General features: G+C 51.9%; 1 protein-coding gene across 1 annotated transcript in view; it reads right to left on the bottom strand.

Annotated features, from left to right (window-relative positions):
* AGBL1 (ATP/GTP binding protein-like 1) overlaps positions 1-22,131 on the bottom strand; it is a 143,011-nt gene that overhangs the window by 83,029 nt on the left and 37,851 nt on the right. Inside the window, exons 3-6 of the mRNA XM_014545428.1 lie at positions 10,757-10,820; positions 8,720-8,866; positions 7,607-7,738; positions 5,704-5,797 (exon numbers count right to left, since the gene is read on the bottom strand). Of these exons, the coding sequence (XP_014400914.1) occupies positions 5,704-5,797; positions 7,607-7,738; positions 8,720-8,866; positions 10,757-10,820 (437 nt within the window). The remainder of the gene's footprint in view (positions 1-5,703; positions 5,798-7,606; positions 7,739-8,719; positions 8,867-10,756; positions 10,821-22,131) is intronic.

Genomic DNA, 22,131 nt, shown 5'->3' with positions numbered 1-22,131 from the left:
GGATCAAGCGCACAACCCGGGCATGTGCCCTGAAGGGGAATCGAACCGTGGCCTCCTGGTTCGTGGGTCGATGCTCAATCACTGAGCCACGCCGGCCGGACTCAAACAGCGTCTTGAAATGGGGACAGGCTCTGGCTCGGTTTGACCTCTCTGGGCTTCCGTGACCTCCTCTTCGGATGAAGAGTCTGGACCACCCGATCCCCGCGTGAACTGCCAACTTCAGACCCTATGACTCAAGTTATCTCGGCCTGGCTCTAATCCGGGAGAGATCGCTGGCTGCCCAGGCAGATGAAAGGGACTGAAGCCAGCCAGGCCTCCTTGCCAAGGTCTAATACATGTAGGAAACTATTCATTCCACCGCTGGCCGCAAGCGTGGAGTCAGGTGGCGAACGCACTCATCACTGTCAGTAAGCTGAGCCCGTGCGGTGCACCCTCCCGACATCAGCACTTGGGAGGAGGCTGGGCCGGAATGTTTTTGTTCCTGCTCCAAGGCGTTTGCATCCAAGGGATCCGGGGCGCGTGGAATCTGAACCCCCCGGCGTGAGCCCGGGCCCCGGAGCCCACGGAGTCCCATTACACTGAACAGGGAGGAGTGGAGTCACAGCGCCAAGCACGGGGGTGAGCCGGGAACATGAACACCCAGGGAGACATTCGGTCGCTGCTTTGAGAAAACATGGGCGTCTTTGTCTCCGTGGCAACGCAGCTGAGTCCTCCCATCGCCCCTGAGGGCAGGGAACCCGTTCGCTTTGGTTGAGGGTCTCTGCTCATCTCTCAGCGACTAGGAGCAGGGCAGGGAGCAGGGAGGGTGGGATGGTCGGAGCAAGCCCCGAAGGCCTCGCCTGGGGAGAGCGTTGCGATTTGGAGGGGAGGGAGAGCGGGCGCAGGACATAGCTTGTCGCTCATGAACAGCTGCACGTGGGCAAAGCTCAGGCGCCAGCGCTGCCCGGCACCGGACTTTGCAAGGAGGAGGTCACCTAACACTGTTCTAAGCTGTTGGGACAGACAACAGGAGACTAAGCTGAAGAACTTGCTGATACTTGAGACCCAACCTGCCCATCTCCTCCTGCTGCCAAGGTGGTTCGACCCCGCGGGTGGAGCTCACAGACTCCAACTTCATGGCCCCGTAGCAACCCAGGCCTCCGGAACCCCTGAGTCACAACAGCATAAATCCCAGCCCGAATGCCCGGCTGGCATGGCCCCTTGGTTGAGCGTCAACCTATGAACCAGGAGGTTCAATTCCCGATCAGGGCACATGCCCAGGTTGTGGGCTCAATCCCCAATAGGGGGCGTGCAGGAGGCAGCCGATCCATGCTTCTCTCTCATTGATGTTTCTCTCTCCCCCTCCCTTCCTCTCTGAAATCAATAAAAGTATATTAAAAAAGAAGAAGAAGAAGAAGGAGGAGGAGGAGGAGGAGGAGGAAGTCAATAACGATGGAAATGGAGACAGGGACCCGTTCTTGATTGCCTTGAAGTCAAGGAAGGGCGGTAGTCAAAGGGGATGATCATGCGGAAGCCGGTGCCAGCCAACGCGAATATCTGAGAGCAAGGCCACCGTGCCAGCTCGGTGGGTGTCTGGGGTGTGAGGGAGGCCTGGGCCAGCCGCCTCCCCTGGGAGCGAGGGCTGGCCCCCGGCCACCCGGGGTTCACCCAGTGACATTGCTCCGCGTGCCCCTTCTCCCTGGAAGGTGCATGTGCGTGGTGCGGGCCTCTGTCATAAATCTCGCCCTGAGTACCGTGTGGACACAGGGCTTCGGCGGGGGACAGCTGCGCGGCTAATTTTAGGTCTGATTAGGGAAGTGGGGCAGGCTTAATCTCCAGGGCAGGGAGGAAACAGTGACACACCGCTGGGCATCTGTTCCCACGAAGCGTCCCAGAATAGCTCTCCCCTGGCCACCGGCGCTGGGGGGATGGGACTCAGGAGGGCTATTCGCGTCCCCTGACAGGGTACTTCATCCCCTTCCCACCCCCAGGTCCTGGCACCCAAGGGGAGCCCCGGAGGACTCACTGGGTGCGTCTTAATGACCCTCGGGAGATGAGTCCATGGGAGAAGGTGGGCCCCAGCCCAAACGTCCCATCTCCACATTCCCCTCGGGCTCTGTTGGAAGCAGTCGGCCAAGGAGCCAACGGAATTTGTACGAATAAATGAACGGTATTTTACGCACATCAACGCTTACAACATCCTTACACCGTCTTTCTTTTTTAAAAAATATATTTGTATTGATTTCAGAGAGGAAGGGAGAGGGAGGGAGAGATAGAAACATCAATGATGAGAGAGAATCATGGATCGGCTGCCTCCCGCACGCCCCCCCACTGGGGATCGAGCCTGCAGCCCGGGCCTGTGCCCTGACCGGGAATCAAACCGTGACCTCCTGGTTCCTAGGTTGATGCTCAACCACCGAGCCACAATGGCCAGGCTTACACCTTATTTCTTAGTGCCCGCAACCAACCGAGGAGTGAGGACTTGCTAGTCATACCTTGAGGACCACCTAGCGAGAGGGCTGTAATACAAGTCTTCTGGTTTCAACACTTCTCGGTTCTTATCTTGGGGTTGAAAACAAGGAAATTCAAAGGCAGAGGGCAAGGAAGGCACTCTTATCCTTTGAGACACATGGAGGGATCTGGAGAGTATCACGCTAAGCGAAATGAGCCAGTCAGAGACAGACAAGTCTCACACGATCTCACTCCTGTGTGGAGTCTAATGAACAAAATAAACTGATGAACAAAATACTGGTAGATCCAGGGACGCAGACCTATGGAATAGACTGAGGAATCTCAGAGGGAAGGTGGCGGTGGGTGGGTGGGTGGAAGAGATCAACCAGAGAACTTGTATGCACATGTGCATAACCCGGGAACACAGACAATAGTGTGGTGAAGGCCTGAGGTGGGGGGGAGGGAAGGGGTGGGCTTGAAGGGGTCCATGGCGGGAGGGGGGGACATATGTAATACTTACAACGAAAAGATTTTTTTTTTAAAAGGCAGAGGGCACACATTGATTTACCCTCTGAGAGGAAATAGCCATTCGATTGAGCAGAAAGACTCCCCCATCATTAAGCACATCATTCCATGAGTACGAGCCATGTAGATGATACCCCGAATTCAAACAAACTTAACAGCGTATGACTGTCTTCCATATGGTGGTTTAGGAATAAAATGCTGGAAATGGCTGCGAAAGACACCCCGGCGGTGGTATAAGAGCGAAGGCTGGAGTCTCAGACGGGGTTTAACACCCCAGCGCTTTCTGCTTAAATCCCAGCGCGTTACTTAACCTCTTTCCGCTTCCGTTTCTTCATTCCCGGTAAATGTGGGGACAGTCATGGCACCTGCTACTCTCACAGGGTAGAAACTCAAAGGAGATGATGGCTGCTGAGAGCTCAGCACAGGGCCGGGCACAGGAGGAAGGTCGCAGCCGAGCCGGCTCCAGGGTATTGGGCCGTGAGAAGTCTCCGTTCCATGGAGGTTTGGTTTTGATTTGTCATATGGCTCCAGAAGGGGAACCTACCTCCGCCCCAGCTGTAGGCCACCACTGATCCGTTCTCTGTCACTGTAAACTAACTTTGCCGGCTCCGGGACCTCACATGAATGGAATCATAAAATATAGGTGCTGCCCGGCCGGCATGGCTCACTTGTTGAGCATCGATCTGTGAACCAGGAGGTCAGGTTCGATTCCCCATCAGGGCACATGCCCAGGTTGTGGGCTCCATCCCCACTAGGGGGCGTGCAGGAGGCAGCTGGTCCATGATTCTCATCATGGATGTTTCTATCTCTCTCTCCCTTCTCCCTTCCTCTCTCTGAAAGCAATAAAACTAAATAAATGCATAAAATTTTTAAAAACCAGACATATGCAAATCATTCATATCCACATGGACACAGATGGAAATAAAAGTCACGGAAGTCCACTGCTGGTTGATGCTGTGACCGAGTTTGTGACTCTGAAGTTTTGTTCTTTCTCAATGACCATGACTTGGTAGAATTTCGTGGAAACTCATTTTGCAAGACATTTGCACTTTAGAGGGGGGGGATCTGCAGTGAGGTACAGAGAACAATGACTCCCAACAAAAGACAGCCTCCAGACACAAGCAGTCCCCCGGCCAAACCAGTGTCAGAACGGGGCATTCCACGTACCCGTCTCGGATGTTCTGAATGTGTGTGTGCCTGACGAAGGCTCTGAGAATTCTCACGGTAAAGAAATCGCCCACCCTTCGTTTAACCCAGTACTTCTCAATACATTTGAAGAGGAATTAGGTTTTTTGGGTGTTTTTGTTTTCTTGTTAATCCTCACCCAATGATATTTTTCCATTGAATTTTAGAGAGAGGGAAAGACAGAGAGAAACATCAATGTGAGAGAAACTCATGGATTGGTTGCCTCCTATACACGCCCTGAACAGGGCCCGGGCCGGGGAGGAGCCTGCAACCGAGGTACGTGCCCTTGACCGGAATCGAACCCGGGACCCTTTGGTCCACAGGCTGACGCTCTATCCACTGAGCCACACCGGCTAGGGCTTGGGTTTTGTGTTCTTTTCTGAGATATGACTGTATTTCACTCTAGGAAATGCCAGTGTCGAGAGCTGCCGGTGACAATGGATGATAATGGTCTCACTGTGGTGACCCCAGGAGACAAGTATCGGATGGGAACATGGGCCCGAGATGGATGCTGGGATGCGGAGCGGATCATGGCCGGGCACGGAAGAGCTGCGTTGCCAAACGACCCCATGGATCTTGGGAATTGCCTGGGCCTTTTCTAATATTCTTTCAAGGTCCTCGCTGAGTCACGGCCGTGAATGATGGAGCATGATGGTTCCAAATATCCCCAACGCCTTCATGTCTGACCGTCTCCCTTTTTAAGCTGCTGATTCACTCCCCTCCGGCGCGCAGGGCCAGACAGAATGGCAGAGTGTCATTTTCCGATCGTAAAAAAAAAAAAAAAATCTGAAAACCAGCCCACAGCCATGATGGACGACTCTGAGGCACAGATTTCCTATCGGAAAGTTACCTGGCTGACTCCTCAGAGAGCCTCAGGAACGGCACCTTTCCCTGCCGTTTGCGGACTGTCTTTTAAGGATTATACTCACCACCGTAGAGTTGCCTGCGAGTGAAAAGAAGACCTGAAGCCCGGCTGGTGTGGCTCAGTGGTTGAGCGTCAACCTAGGAATCATGGTTCGATTCCCGGGCAGGGCACATGCCCGGGTTGCGGGCTCGATCCCCAGTGTGGGGCGTGCAGGAGGCAGCCGATCCATGATTCTCTCTCCTCATTGATTGTTTCGATCTCTCTCTCCCTCTCCCTTCCTCTCTGAAATCAATAAAAACATATTTAAACAATAGATAAAAAATACAAAGAACAACGGAAGTCTTCGGGCAGAAGAAATCGGCTTTGAAGTCGGAGAGATCTGGGTACAAACCCCAACTCTGCCTTTCGCAGCGTCGAGACTGCGGCTACAGCTCTTTGCACATTTTCATTTCCTCGTGTGAAAATGAGGATCATAATATATCCACTCGGGGTTGTTGTAAGGGTTAGAGGAGATGACATATCATGTGTGTGTATGGGGGGGGGGTGGAAACTTGTGACAAAGTCAAGCCATTGTACCGTATCCACACGGGGGAACCCCTCACTCAGCAGAGCCGGAAGCACCATGAGAAAGTACATGAGGTCATCGCCGTCCCTGCTTCTATTCCAGACAAGCAAGGACTAACCAAAGCCCTCGGTACCTGATGATCTGGGTACGCTTCCTGGTGTACGAGGGGATGACCTCGAAGAGCAGTTCCATGGCTCCATTGACTCCCAGCATGGCTCCCGTGGTGACTGCGAAAGACAAAGGTGCAGTTGGTATTGAACTATAAGAACCAAGCATTGGCCCGGCCGGCCGGCGTGGCTCCGTGGTTGAGCGTCTACCTAGAAACCAGGAGGTCACGGTTCGATTCCCCACCAGGGCCCATGCCCGGGTTGCGGGCTCCATCCCTAGTAGGGGGCCTGCAGGAGGCAGCCGATCCATGATTCTCTCTCATCATGGATGTTTCTATCTCTCTCTCCCCCCCGCCCTTCCTCTCTGAAATCAATAAAAAAGATATTTAAAAAAACACACACACACATACAAATAAATAAAGCAATCTCCTGGCACATAAGTCCGAAAAAGGCTAGGATTAAGTAGAGCTGAGGAGGAGAGGGTGCTGAGAGCATAAATTCTAACATGGAAGACGGGAGACTTGGGAGAGGATAACAATAAGAAATCTTCAACCGACTTCTTCCCAGCTGGAGCCTGGCCCAAGGTCAGACCTCTGACGGCTCTATAAATATCCCCCCCCCGCCCCCCGCCCCGCGCCAGCTCAGCGCTGCCAAAGGGCTCTCTGGCTGCCACCAGCCCTTCTGGTCCCAGCCCATTCCTTCTGCAGGGAGGAGCTGTTGAGAAAGCTGCCGGAACAAGCAACCGCAGCGAACCATTCACCGAAGAGAGAGCAAAGCATGGGCGTGTGAACTCTTCTTGCCCGCCTTCGGAGAAGGCCATGCGTAGAGCCTGGTCAGATCATTTTTAAAGTGGTTTATGACACCGTTCGTGGGTACAGTGCATGCAGTCTTAAAGCAGGAGGCAAGCGGCCACCTCCCCACACCCACCAGCGAATCCCAGCAGTTTTCAGAGCTCCCTGCTGAAGGAAGTCTTATATGTAAGAATGAGATGTTTCAAACGGTCACTGGCAAGCTGCACATGGGGGTGGCACACCTTCTGGCTACTCCTCCGGGAGAGCTCTCCTCTAACCAAAGCTTCATCTCTTTGTTTCCCTTTTCTTTTATTAGAGACTAGAGGCCCAGTACACGAAATTCATGCACTCTGGGGGGTCCCTCAGGAGTGGACCTAAGCTGTCAGTCAGACATCCTTAGCGCTGCTGTGGAGGTGGGAGAGGCTTCTGCCACTGCAACTGCACTTGCCAGCTGTGAGCCGGGCTTCTGGCTGAGCGGTGCTGCCCCTGTGGGAGTGCACTGACCACCAGTGGGCAGCTCCTGTGGGGGGCGCGGGGGGCTGCCTGCCAGGCCTGCACCCTCTCCAATCTGGGATCCCTCTCGCAATCCGGGTCTACTGGCTCCTAACCGCTCACCTGCCTGCCTGCCTGATCGCCCCTAACCACTCTGCCTGCCTGATCTCCCCTAACTGCTCTCCCCTGCCAGCCTGATCGCCCCTAAGTGCTCCCCTGCTGGCCTGATCGCCACTAACCACCTCTGCCTCGGCCCCCACCACCATGGCTTTGTCCGGAAGGACGACCGGAAGAAGATGTCCAGTCGACCCAGTCTAATTAGCATATTACCCTTTTATTAGTATAGATGGGTTTGCACAGTTCCTATCAGCCCTTCCAAAATAATCTCTGATTCTCTGCTCAACAAATATGAGTGTGCCTGGCCGGCCGGCATGGCTCAGTGGTTGAACCTCAACCTATGAGCCAGGAGGTCACAGTTCGATTCCCATCAGGGGCAATGGAGAGACATAGCCATTGGTTGCCTCCCGTACAAACCCCCCGACCGTGGCCGGAATCGAACCTGCAACCCAGGTACATGCCTGGGTGTCCCAGCCCAGGTCTGGAAGCTCCCCACAACTCCCCAAAATGCCACAGGGGAGTCGCTCACCGCTCGAGGCGAACACGCGCAGGGCCCAGAGACAGTGGAGGAGGTTCAGGCTGTGGGACAGGTTCTTCCTCGCGAGAATCAACGTGACGTCGAGTGCTTCCAGTTCCAGGGCCTTCTGTCCAAACTTCTTATCTACGAACACAAGTCAATCCCTCTTAGTTGGGTTGCACAGTCCTTCTGAAGGTTGCACGGTGGGTGTGAGGGCAAGGAAGACCAAGGTGATGGTGGGAAGAAGCTAACCGTAGCCGGGGAGCCTCCTCAGATCTGTGTGAAAATGCTGCTGAGTATGTCCCCACTAGAACCAGATGGCTCAGAAAAGCTAATTCAGGGCTGCACCCAGCCTTTTGCTCCTAAATACTTTCAAATGCATTTCTTTGTGTTTTTTTTTTTGTTCGTTTGTTTTGGTAATCCTCATCCGAGGATATTTTTCCATTGATTTTTATTTTTTAATATATATATTTTTATTATGATGAGAGAGAATCATGGATCCGCTGCCTCCTGCACACCCCCTACTAGGGAGTGAGCCCACAACCCGGGGATGTGCCCTTGACTGGAATTGAACCTGGGACCATTCAGTCCGCAGGCTGACGCTCTATCCACTGAGCCAAACCAACGAGGGCTTTTCCATTGATTTTTAGAGAGAGTGGAAGAAAGAGGGAAAGACAGAGAGAAACATCGATGTGAGAGAAACACATTGATGGGTTGTCTCCTGCATACTCCCCGACCAGGGCCCGGGCTGGGGAGGAGCCTGCAACCGAGGTACGTGCCCTTGACCAGAATCAAACCCGGGACCCTTTGGTCTGCAGGCCGATGCTCTATTCACTGAGCCAAACCAGCTAGGGCTCAAGTGCACTTCTTTGAAGAAAGACATTTTTCCCCCATATAGTCACACCACCATGATTCCAAATCTAACCAAATCAGCAAGGAATGGATAATTCAGACTCATTTGCTCTGCTTCCTTCTTCTGACCTCTTCGAAGGGGCTGATCCTGCCATCACCACCCAGGTGTCTGGGACCTCCCTCCGGGCTCCTCCCTGCATGGTCCCACGAGAGCTCCCCCAGTTCCTCTCATCACCACAGACTCGTCATCCGCAGGCCCGGGGCTGTGGGTACCTCGCAGGCCGACCTTGGCCAGCAGTCGGAGGAGGGGCAGGAGGATGCCGTAGTCCGGAGACGCGGTCCTTGCCGTGTCCACCAGGGTCTGCAGGAGGGCTTCGCTGCCCCCCTTGCTGATCATGTAGCGGATCCGCCTGTCCGTGCCTACGGCGGAAGCAGAGGAGAGCTGAGCCATCGGGAAAATCACTCTCGTTTCCTTGGAGCTAGCGATAGAGCAAGGACTGGTCCATTTCTCCCCAGAAACCAAAACTGTGTACTTCTTGAATCACCTTGAGTGAAAGTTATGCAATTAGGTAAGGGGCTGGGCTGGGGGAAGGGGTATGAAATGTAGAAATAATAGAAGAAATAAGTACCTAGGTGTATCACCTTTAGCAGCTGTAAAAACCTGAGCCTAGCCCTAGCCAGTTTGGCTCAATGGATAGAGCATCGGCCTGCGGACTGAAGGGTCCCGGGTTTGATTCTGGTGAAGGGCACATGCCCGGGTTGCGGGCTCCATCCCCAGTAGGGGCCGTGCAGGAGGCAGCGGATCCATGATTCTCTCTCATCATGGATGTTTCTCTCTCTCTCCCTCTCCCTTCCTCTCTGAAATCAATACAATTTTTTTTTTAATTGAGCCTAGCCCAGCTGGCGTGGCTTAGTGGTTGAGTATCAACCTATGAACCAGGAGGCCACAGTTCGATTCCCAGTCTGGGCACATGCCCGGGTATGGCGTGTGCAGGAGGCAGCTGATCTATGATTCTCTCCCATCGCTGATGTTTCTCTCTCTCTCTCTCTCTCCCTCTCCCTTCCTCTCTGTAATCAATAAAGATATATTTAAAAACAACAACAACAACAAAAAAAAAACCTCCGGGTGAATGGATCTTTCCTCCGGACACTGGAGCCTGAGTCTCTGCGGCGAGGCCGGGAGTTCATTTGGGTCTGGTCTGTGTGGTGTTGGTATTTCTTCCTCACGCAGTGCGGCTGGCGCACACAGACATGAAAACCGAGGGGATGGTGCCCCGTCCAAAAAGCTGTGTGTGCCAGGACTCGCCACGCGGAGATGAGCTGACAGAGCCATGGCCCCCGTGAACCCGGCTGATGCCAACGCAGTCAATGCCGTCATCTTATCTCTGGACACCTCAGGGCTTACCACGCCGCTGGGTCCAGCTCCGGCCTCGGATTCCCGTCTCCGGGGACCTGGGTTAGGCAGCTGCCAAGACCCGGCTCTAAAATGGGCCACATGCCCGGCCGGCGTGGCTCAGCGGTTGAGCATCGACCTGTGAACCAGGAGGTCACAGTTCGATCCCCGGTCAGGGCACATGCAAGGGTTGTGGGCTCAGTCCCCAGTAGGGAGCATGTAGGAGGCAGCCAATCCATGATTCTCTCTCAACATGGATGTTTCTCTCTCTCTCTCTCCCTTCCTCTCTCAAATCAATAAAAATATTTTTTAAATAGCTGGGCTGGATGGCTCAGTGGTTGAGCATCGACCCAGGAACCAAGAGGTCAGAGGTTTGATTCCCAGTCAGGCCACATGCCCGGGGTAGGGGCTCTACCCCCAGTAGGGGGCGTGCAGGAGGCAGCCAACAGATGATGATTCTCATCATTGATGTTTTTACCTCTCTATCCCTCTCCCTTCTGATCTCTCTAAAAATCAATAAAATGTATACATATTAAAAAATAATAATAAATAAATAAAATGGGCCACAATGAGGGGACCAGAGGGAGGAGAGGTCAAACAGCTGAGGGCAGCTCTCTCTGAAGAGCTGCAGACACCCGGAGGTCCTTGGCCTCATCGATGAGCTACCCTAGAGTCACCACCGGGCGTCGGAATCCTCCTAAGTTTGGATCCCCATAGGGTGAGTAACAAGACGGAGGAGCCCCATGTCCACCCAGCCCAGGTGTCCCCAGGACCTAAGCACCTCAGTGGGGATTCTGTCTCACAGAGAAACGTGAGCTGGAGCAAAACCCCGAGCCCCTCAGATTCCCGGGCGAACGCCACGGCCCCAGGGATGCCCCGCGCCCACCAGGCCAGGGATGGCCGCGAGGCCCACTCACCTACGGAGAGCAGGTCCCCCAGGACCTGGAGGATGCTCAGGATGGACGCCCGGTCGGAGGAGCTCTGCAACGAGAACACAAGCGCCTTTTACTCCAAACGCAGGAGGTGGGAGGCGGCGTGGCCGGGCTGCACGTGGAGAGGGCGGGGCTGTGGGCTTCCTTCCCGAGAAAGACTTTCTGCCTTAAACAGTGCCCAGCCCGGCCGGCGTGGCTCAGTGGCTGAGCATCGACCTATGAACCAGGAGGTCACGGTTCGATTCCTGGTCAGGGCGCGTGCCTGGGTTGTGGGCTCATCCCAGTAGGGGGCGTGCAGGAGGCAGCCGATCCATGGTTCTCTCTCATCATTGATGTTTCTCTCTCTCTCTCCCTCTCCCATCCGCTTTGAAATCAATAAAAATATTTTTAAAAGGCCTAAAGGGGGGCTCCCTAAATCATGACAATGAGGGGGCTCCCATGGGGCTCTGCCTCCCTATGTCCCCTTCAGAACCCCACCTGGAGGACCCATTTTGGAGCAGTAAGATGGACAAAAGAGTAAGCACTGATGCCCTAACCGGTTAGGCTCAGTGGATAGAGCGTCGGCCTGCGGACTGAAAGGTCCCAGGTTCGATTCCGGTCAAGGGCATGTACCTTGGTTGCAGGCACATCCCCAGTAGGAGGTGTGCAGGAGGCAGCTGATCGATGTTTCTCTCTCATCGATGTTTCTAACTCTCTATCCCTCTCCCTTCCTCTCTGTAAAAAATCAATAAAATATATTTTTTAAAAAGAGTAAGCACTGAACCCGGCCAGTGTGGCTCAGTGGTTGAGTGTCTTCGACCTATAAACCAGGAGGTCACAGTTCAATTCCCGGTCAGGGCACATGCCCGCGTTGCAGGCTGGATCCCCAGTAGTGGGTGTGCAGGAGGCACCCAATCCATGCTTCTCTCTCCTCATTGATGTTTCTATCTCTCTCTCCCTTTCCCTTCCTCTCTGATATCAATACAAATAAATATATTAAAAAATGGGCATCGAGCCCACAATCCAGGCATGTGCCCTGACCAGGAATCAAACCTGAGACCCTTCAGTCCGCAGGCCGATGCTCTATCCACTGAGCCAAACAGCCAGGGCAGGACTCTGGCCCTTTGAAAGTCAACCCGAAGGTGGTTCATAACAGAAAAGAGAGTCCCGGGAATGGTGTCCCTAATCCACACTGATGTTTCAGGGTCCACCTCCAGCACCCCCTTCACCCCCCCCCAAAAAAAACTGCATTTCTTCTGAGAAGAGGGAAGGGGTTAAATGATAAAAGCAAGGCTGTGCAACGTTGGGTGACATAAGATGCCAGATTCGTTAGCTAATGAGTATAATGTATTAGCTCATTATGAAATATGAGCCATAGAAGGGAAAACAGGGTAGGAAACGGACAGATGAGAGAAAGAGGAAAGGGGGAAACGACTAAAGTAGAAACTGATTAAAAGGAAGAGAAAGACCCAGATTTCATTTCCTTTCATTGAATTATTCATGCAGTCGTCTCGCAAACGTTCAGTGGAAACCACCCGTTACAGTCGCCAGGCCAGGCCGTCAAGACACAAGTTGCCTGGGAATCGGTGACCTCCTGGCTCATAGGTCAACGCTCAACCACTGAGCCACGCCGGCCGGCCGGGCGCTGGTGACATTCTTAACCAACTGATGACCAGCTTTGTGGAGCCACCAACCTGTGGACTTCCAGGTGAGTGAAATAATACATATCCTCACGTATGAAAGCTACTTTTATTTGGATGGTTTGTTATGGAATTTCGACGTGATGGAGAAAGAAGAAAATTTCACACCTCCACGTGCCCTCTTCCCCAGCACTATGGGTGGTTGTTTTATTTTTTTAATATATTTGTATTGATTTCAGAGAGGAAGGGAGAGGGAGAGGGAGATAGAAACATCAATGATGAGAGAAAATCATCGATCGGCTGCCTCCTGCACGCCCCCTACTGGGGACTGAACCCGCAACCCGGGCAGGTGCCCTTGACCAGGAATCGAACCGTGACCTCCTGGTTCATAGGTGGACGCTCGCCCACTGAGCCATGCCAGCCGGGCACAAGCAATATGGTTTTAATAAACAGGAAAGAAATTGATTTCAGAAAGGATAGCACCAGCTCACTAAGAGAACCCTGCCCTCCCGCAGGAACTAGGAGACAATATCGTCATATAGATGCTGAGCTCAGAATGATCTCAGCTCCGAGCCTGGATGGATCAGCACAAGACTGTTTTTCTTTAAGTGGAAATCATGGCTATCCGTGGAGGGGAAAAAAAAAAAAGGCCCCACAAACTCTCCACTGGCACTAATTTACGCGCCGCTATATTCACCAATAAATATCGTACACCATTTAGACGCGCCACACCGCGCCGTGATCTCACCCACAGTAATAATAAATGAGCGATTCAAGAAGGCGGATGCGACGGGCCTCGATGTTCCTTTAACGATCCTGTTAAAGGAATCATTGAGTAAATCCCCCGATGAAGACTTTCCCATTAAAAAAAAAAAAAAGTGGCTCTGCCAAGTTTACAGGGAGAGGCAGGGAGTCGGAAGAACAAACAGTGTCTTTCACAGTCTGAGGGTGGGAGGGGCGAGTCTGCACTGCGATTTGCTCCAATTCTGGTTCGAATGCGTTGCTCCCTTGCGTGGCAATGTTCGTCTGCTGTGGCCTTCCTCCTCCTGACTCATCATGTGTCAGTAAGACTCTACCCATCACTCAGCCCTCGGAGGCTCATCTCCAGCCACAGCCCACACCCCAGCGCTGCGCGCGGCGGCCACGTAGGACCAGTCACCGTGGCCCACGCTCACCATGGGTACCGGTGCCTTCTAAGCTTTGCTCATGTTGCTACCACGGCAGGAGTAGGACTCCACCTCCCTTTTCCTTCCCATGAAACAACAGACTTCTATTTTTTTTTAATATATATTTTTTTTCTTGATTTCAGAGAGGGAGAGAGAGATAGAAACAGCCATGATGAGAGAGAATCATGGGTAGGCTGCCTCCTGCACGCCCCCTACTGGGGATGGAGCCCGCAACCCGGGCATGTGCCCCGACCGGGAATAGAACCATGACCTCCTGCTTCATAGACCAACGCTCAACCACTGAGCCACGCCAGCTGGGCATGAAATTCTAATTCTTGGTCCCTAAAGAGTACATCAGAATCTCTCCCAAATGCATGAGCCAAGAGCACAGGACACGGCTCATAGCCCTAGAAAACCACATTGCCAGGGGCTTGAACACTCGCTGGAGACGGTCTCCGGTTAAACAAGGGACATGATCAAATTTGAAGTTGGCAATGAATGAGGGAAGGGAGCGCCGATCGGAAAGCTCCCATCACTAAAAATGGTCCCAACGCCAAGCAGGGTGACCAGCGATTCTCCGTGTTCACATAAGAGGGTCCAGGGAGCCCTAACCGGTTTGGCTCAGTGGATAGAGCATCAGCCTGCGGACTGAAAGGTCCCGGGTTCAATTCCGGTCAAGGGCATGTACCTTGGTTGCGGGCACATCCCCAGTATGGGGTGTGCAGGAGGCAGCTGATCAATGTTGCTCTCTCATCGATGTTTCTAACTCTCTATCCCTCTCCCTTCCTCTCTGCAAAAAACCAATAAAATACATATATATATTTTTAAAAGGGTCTAAGGAGAAGCGGTGTCCTTACAAATTGAGTTCAGGTACAAGGAACAACTTCCTGTCAAGGTTGAAATGAATTCAAGAGAAAGAGGTGTTTTAAGGAGTTGGAAGGAGACATCTGTCCATGAAACAAAATGAGATTTGTTTCCATCTGATGGGGGTTGGCGTGGAGACACTGCGGCTTATAAAAGAAGTTTGCCATCGTTGCGCCAACTGGGTGCTAGGTCCCATGGCCGTGCCTAGGAAAAGCTGAATAATCTGAAAATAGGTCTGAGGCCCGGCCGGCGTGGCTCAGGGGTTGAGCATCCACCTATGAACCAGGAGGTCACGGTTCAATTCCCGGTCAGGGCTCAAGCCCAGGTTGCTGGTTCCATCCCCAGTAGAATGCGTGCAGGAGGCAGCCGATCCATGATATTCTCTCTCTCTCTCTCTCTCTCTCTCTCTCTCTTCCTCTCCCTTCCTCTATGAAATCAATAAAAAAAATTTTTTTAATAAATAAAAAATTTTTAAAGGAAGTAACACTTCTTAACTCCCAAGGTTAGGCCATAAAAAGCTATGCAGTTCCTGCCTAACCAGCTGGGATCCCGATCTGGAGACCGGAGCCACTTATAGTGGTCGGCAAACTCATTAGTCAACAGAGCCAAATATCAACAGTATTTCTTCAAAATAGACTCCCACAGGCTGAAAAACGACTTCTGCCCATGGGCCACGAAGTTTCAATCGCACTGTACGTGCGCCCGCACATGGTATTTTGTGGAAGAGCCACACGCGAGCCGCAGTTTGCCGACCACGGCACTAGGAGAATGCTGAGGCCCCAGGGCAGCCATGGACCACATGGGAAGATTCGGCCGGCACTCAGCCCCACCTAAGCTCTCAACTCCATTGGGGTCCCTCCGCCCCAGCCAACTTCCAGTGCAACCCCATGAGAGACGCCAAGCGAGACACACCCTGCCAAGTCCTTTCCAGGTTATGGGAAAAGTCAAACAGCTGTCTTAAGCCACTGAGCTTGGGATCATTTGTTACACAGCAATGGTGACTGAAACACAAACCAATCTCAGAAGCAGACGGATACAAAGAATCAGAACTTAGATTTCCAAAAACTGAATTTGAAATGCATGACGGTGAAAAACAAAAAAAACAAAAAAACACCAAGGATCTAGACCAACAACCATTTACACGGCAAAATATCATAAAGATTGTATTGAGTTTCCCCCTTATTGATTTTTGCAGAGGACAACATGATGCAGAGCGGACGAAACATCAGACTTGGAGGCAGTAAACCTCGTTCTAACCCAATTTCTTCATTATGACTTTCGATAAATCATTTAACCTCTCTGGCCCCTACTTGCTTTCCTTGTGCTTCCACTAGAGAAATAAACAGCAAGGATTTCTCTGGCCACTTCCAGCTTCAGAACCCTGGGCCATCTGATGATGTCAGTCTGGAGTCAACAGAAGATCCTCATGCTAAGAGGTTAACTTTTTTCCTTCTTTCTTTTTTCTTTCTTTTTTCTTTTTCTTCCTTCCTTCCTTCCTTCCGTCCTTCCTTCCTTCCTTCCTTCCTTCCTTTCTTTTAATATTTTTATTGATTTCAGAGAGGAAGGGAGAGGGAGAAACATCAATGATGAGAGGGAATGATGGATCAGCTGCCTCCTGAACACCCCCCATTGGGGATTCAGCCCTCAACACGGGCATGTATCTTGACCGGGAATCAAACTGTGACCTCCTGGTTCGTAGATCAATACTCTCAACTACTGACCTACGCCGGCCGAGCTAAGAGGTCAACTTTCTGATGTTGGTATTGTAGGCCGGAGGCAGCTGCGTAGTGGGTCGGACTCTGAAAATGAGTGACCGGAGAGAAAGCAGCGGCATCGGTTCATCTGCTGGAAGCATGCCCGTGTGTCTCCGAGGACAGGGGTGCCCTTGGCGACCACAAGGTGGGATGAAGCTCTCCTGAAGGCAGCGGGCACATAAGAGGGGTCAGTGGTGACTTCTGTGGGATGATTCCTGCCCTCCCCCACCACGTGCCCTCTCCTGACCTGTGGTAACTTAAGACAGCTGTTCTGCTGCCCTGGTGGGGGAGTTCGGTCGGTTAGAGGGTCATCCCCATACACCAAAGTTGGGGGTTTGATTCCCGATCAGGGCACATACAAGAAGCAAGCAATGAATGCATAAATGAGTGGAACAACAAACCAATGTTTCTCTCTTTCTCCTTCTCTTTTCTCCCTTTCCCTCTCCCTCTCTCAAATCTAATAATAATTATAATGACAGCTGCTCTGCCATTAAAACACACACACACACACACACACACACACACACACACACACACACACACAAAACAACTCTAGAGCATTTCCCAGGAAGGAGTAATTCTTTCCCTTTCAGTTCACAGACGTTGGCCATGGCCTCTGGGTCATGAAGCTACTATTCTATCTTCCAACCTAACAAATGTCTATTCATGTCCGTCTGCCCAGTCTCTCTCCAAAGCCCCACTCTGCTATCTTCTCAGAAGGATCTACCCGTGACCTACACAGACTCTACCATCTATTTCTGTACGTCCCGGACACCTCTTTGGAAATGTGAACACCCCATCCTGGAGCCCTAAAGACCCACAGATGTCCCCGGAGAACTCTACCAGGGACACTGCGCCTCCTCGCAGTACATCCCTCCTGGTTGTTGATCGTTTCACGCCAGGCAGTTCGAGCTCCCAGACTCCATTTCATGAAGTAGAGGGAGCAGGGGAGAGAAGGTTCGATGAAGATCATTTTTAACACTAAACCGATGACATTTTATCTTTTGTGTAGTTCATGCTCAAGAAACCAGAAGATTCCAGGGGAAGAAAAAATCAATGGGAGCAGGCGGGGTTATAAAACGGATGAGAGTTGAGAGGTTATATAAATGGGAAAGGTAATAGAAAAAAAGGGCTTCAGAGAGTGGAGGTGGCATTAGCAATGTGGATCAAGGCTTCGAGGGTCAGAGATTATAATGGGGACCCTGGGGCGAAAAATAGCCTATTACAAGATTCGGCGACCAAGCCCTGAAGGTTTGGCAGTTTGCCAGTTAAGTCACAGTTTTAATAGTGCAGAAAAGTGTCCACAGTTGTGTCGGCTCACATACCCCATAAAGAGGACATCGGGCAACTCTCCTCTGATTGCCAGGGCTCACGTCCAAGAGCTAGGGCGATACTCAATAAGCCCTTCGTTCAATGCCCCCACTTAAGACACACAAATTTGTTTCGATTCTTCTCTTTGGGACGCATGTTAATGTTGAGTGATCAAGGCGATGTCGTGGTGACGGACGTGGCTCTTGACTGGCATCCGAGAGACACGGCGGGAACACCAATACCCAGAGATCCGGTGGTACCTCCCTGCTCAGTGATGAGGGAGGAAATGAAAATTACTGGTCGAACGTCAACGAGGACAGTTGTGGGAGTCATGACTTCCCTTACAAGCAGCAACTTGACCGGATCATCATTTATCTGTCCCCATTCCATCAGTTATTGAAATTATTTATGACTCATCGATACACAAAGCCATGAATAAGGAAGACCCGGATGCCACCTCCCCATTCCATCAGTTATTGAAATTATTTATGACTCATCGATACACAAAGCCATGAATAAGGAAGACCCAAAGGATGCCACCAGCCTGGACGTTCCCAATCCAACTGCTAAACAAGCCAAGGATAACACAACCAACCTCGTTGGCAAGGATAAACAAGCCAACGAGAACACCAGTTGTACGTCCATGTACCAAGGATAATAATAATAATTGTGTCGTGCCATTATACAGTGACAGGTTACGACAATCAAGTCCAAGCTGAATTTAATATATGAGGATGGTTAATGGGAAATTGGGGAGAGGGAAAATATAATCCTGAAAACCATCATGAAGAAAATAAAGTTCAGCCCGGTCAGTGTGGCTCAGTGGTTGAGCGTCGACCCATAAACCAGGAAGTCACCTTTCGATTCCCAGTGGGGCACGTGCCTGGGTCGCAGGCTCCATCCCCAGTAGGGGACGTGTAGGAGCCAGAAAACAGTGATTCTCTCTCATCATTGATGTTTCTATCTCTCCCTCCCTCTCCCTTCCTCTCTCTGAGATCAATAAAAACATATTTTTAAAAAAAATCTTACCTAATAATAGACAAACATGTAAATTAACCATCCCTCCGCTATGCTCACCAGCCAATCAGGAGAGTATGCAAATTAACCCAACAAAGATGGTGGTTAATTTGCATACGTCGGGGCGAAGCGGCAGAGCGAAGACTGAAGGCTCCATCCGGAGTGAAGGCCTGGGTCCCAGGTGCCGGAGGAAAACCGGTGCCGGCAGCCAGAGGAAGGGAAGGCCTATTGCACAAATCTCTTCGTGCAACGGGCCTCTCGTAAAAAAAAGAAGTTAATGAAGATGGACAACGAGGAAGTGGGAAGTTCTTCCCCAACAGATGCAAGTTACTTGGGTCTGCCATGGCTCCCGCAATTTTAGGACGGGAACCTCCTCTACAAACAGTATGAATTATTTCTGACGCCGTCTCAAGGTTTGGCTCCCATCTTCTGGAAGGAGGTCAGCCCGCCATGTCAACAGAGCACCAGAGTGGCCGTGACTGACAAATCACAGTTCTGCTCTTTCGCCAGCCAGCTGTGACTCAGCCGGAGAAGCAGAGGCAGGAGCCCTCGGTCCATCAGACCTGCTGCCACGGCATTATTCCATCGTGGAGGGGTGGGTGATCCCGTTAGCTCTAAGGCCTCTTTCATTCACTCCTCCACAAAACAGAGCCCACCACTTAGACATCAGCCACGTTATGTCCGGTTACCCGGGGTGATTGTCCTTGTGCCACGCCATTATACAGGCTGTTGCGAGTGACTTCGTACGTAATCAGGTTAGCGTCGCGAACCTCTTCTTTTCGGGGGCTCCGTGGTCAGCTGCCACGCAGCCGATGATGAATTACGGCTCTAACCTTTTAAGAAACACAATTCCTGCCCTAACCGGTTTGGCTCAGTGCGCTGGCCTATGGACTGAAAGGTCCCAGGTTCGATTCCAGTCAAGGGCATGTGCCTTGGTTGCGGGCACATCCCCAGTTGGGGGTGTGCAGGAGGCAGCTGATCGATGTTTCTCTCTCATCGATGTTTCTAACTCTCTATCCCAGTCCCTTCCTCTCTGTGAATAATCAGTAAAATGTTTAAAAAAAAGAAACACAATTCCGCCTGGCCGGTGTGGCTCAGTGGTTGAGCATCAACCTGCGAACCAGGAAGTCATGATTGGATTCCCTGTCGGGGCGCATGCCCGGGTGGGGGGCTCGATCCCCAGTAGGGGGGCAGCCAATCCAGGATTCTCTCTCATCGTTGATGTTTCTCTCTCTCTCTCCCTCTCCCTTGCTTTCTGAAATCAATAAAAATATGTTTAAAAAACAACCAAAAAGAAATACAATTCAGAAGTCTGGTGTCAGAGCCATTCGATTGGGAATACAGACGCCCTTGGTAAGGACCACACCCATCCCTTAAGACAACCTGATGGGGCAGCCTCAGGGGCGTGGACCAAATCCCCGAATGAGATGAAAGAGGGGTTTTCCCAGAGGAGAAAGAAAACAAACAAAACCTGGACATTTGTCAGTGAACTTTGAACTCGGAGCCATGGCAGACTGACGGAGACATCGCAGCGATACCTGTCACCCTGTCTCCCCATGGTTCCCACCTTGCCAGCGAGCGGTACGTGTCTCAAAACGAAGACGCTGACGTGGCACTGGTACATTACTATTACCGAAACTCCACCATGGGTCTCACCAGGTTTTCTCACCGCTGTCCTCGTTTTCTTCCCAATTCCCACCCAGCACAGTTCAACGGGCTTAGCTGGCAGGCCTCCCCCGCTTCCTCCGATCTGTGACGGTTTCGCCATCTGGTTTGACAACCCTCAGGAAAACTGTAAAGGTATCCTGTAGTGGGATTTGTCTAATTTTTCTTTTCTCCTTATTAGACTGGGGTTGTAATTTTTTTAAAAAATATATTTTTATTGATTTCAGAGAGGAAGGGAGAGGGAGAGAGAGATAGAAACATCAATGTTGAGAATCATGGATGGGCTGCCTCCTGCACGCCCCACACTGGGGATTGAGCCCACAACCCGGGCATGTGCCCTGACCGGGAATCAAACCCTGACCTCCTGGTTCCTAGTTCAACGCTCAACCACTGGGCCATGCTGGCCAGGCTCCAATGTGAAGATTATTGCTCCCTTTTCATACTCACTTTTTTTGGAAGCAAGTGATTATGTCTAGCCTACACGGGAGCAGAGGGGGTGGAATTAAGCTTGGGGTTTTGGGGAAGAATCTACATATTTTCTTTTGTTGTTGTTGTTAACCCTCACCCGACAATATTTTGTCCATTGATTTTATTTTTAGAGAGAATGGAAGGGAGGAAGAGAGACAGAGAGAGAAACATTGATGTGAGAGAGACACATCAAGTGATTGCCTCCAGCCTGCTCCCTGACCTGGGTCAGGGATGGAACCTGCAACCAAGTTACATGCCCTTGACGGGAATCAAACCCACGACCTTTCAGTCCGAGGGCCAATGCTCCATCCACTGACCCAAACCACTTAGGGCTCTATATCAAACCCACGACCTTTCAGTCCGAGGGCCAATGCTCTATCCACTGACCCAAACCACTAGGGCTCTATGTATATTTTTTAAAATATATTTTAATTGATTTCAGAGAGGAAGGGAGAGAAGGAGAGAAACATCAATGATGAGAGAGAATCATGGATCGGCTGCCTCCTGCACGCCCCCTACTGGGGATGGAGCCCGCAACCCGGGCATGTGCTCTGACCCGGAATGGAACCGTGACCTCCTGGTTCCTAGCTCAATGCTCAACCACTGAGCCCCGCCAGCCGGCCGGGCTACATATATTCTTTAAATCCTTGACGCTTGAGGGAGACGTGCATTCAGCTCATTCATCTTTGGTGGGAGCATCTACAGCAGTGGTTCTCAACCTTCTGGCCCTTTAAATACAGTTCCTCATGTTGTGACCCAACCATAACATTATTTTCGTTGCTACTTCATCACTGTAATGTTGCTACTGTGATGAATCGTCATGTAAATATCTGATATGCAGGATGGTCTTAGGCGAAAGGGTCGTTCGACCGCCAAAGGGGTCGCGACCCACAGGTTGAGAACCGCTGATCTATGGTCTCTCCAGTCCTGTCCGTGATCACATGGCCCATGCCTTCGCTTGGAACAGGACTTCCTCCAGCACTCAATCTGTCAGTGCCTCCCGCGACCGTGGCAGGAAATGGACAGTATCATGTTGCTCTGGTGACCGTCGCCTTCAGCGGCGGATCCTGGCTGCCGGGAGGTGACGTGGGAGGAGCACGGGGACAGATCCTTGGAGGGAGAGCTCCCGTTCGGACGCAGCTTCGTGCGATAACTGGGCCTGGCGGGCTGTCCTCGCCAGGACGCCTCTTGCAAAGGAAACTGCTGTTCGGGTGGACATGGTCTCTGGCTTTCTCTTCCCGCTCACGTCTGGCCTGGTGTGAAAGTCCCTCTGCCCCTTTCCGAGAAGCCCAGGTTCTCTCCTGCGTAACTAATGGAGTGCTGATCGCACCATGACTGCCTTGGGCATCCGTAGACACGCGGTGGGAAGGATCATCTCATCTGACAGCTCGGAGTGTAAGGAAGCCGAGGAGTGTTCAAAGGGGACCCGCCAGAGGCCGCCATGAGCTCTGCGCTCGCTGGTTACGACAGGGCCAGGGAACACGGGGTCCCTTGGC

The sequence above is a fragment of the Myotis brandtii genome, unplaced genomic scaffold (assembly GCF_000412655.1).
Source record: "Myotis brandtii unplaced genomic scaffold, ASM41265v1 scaffold409, whole genome shotgun sequence".
Classification (NCBI taxonomy): domain Eukaryota; kingdom Metazoa; phylum Chordata; class Mammalia; order Chiroptera; family Vespertilionidae; genus Myotis; species Myotis brandtii.
This window is presented reverse-complemented; position numbering and strand designations above follow the sequence as displayed.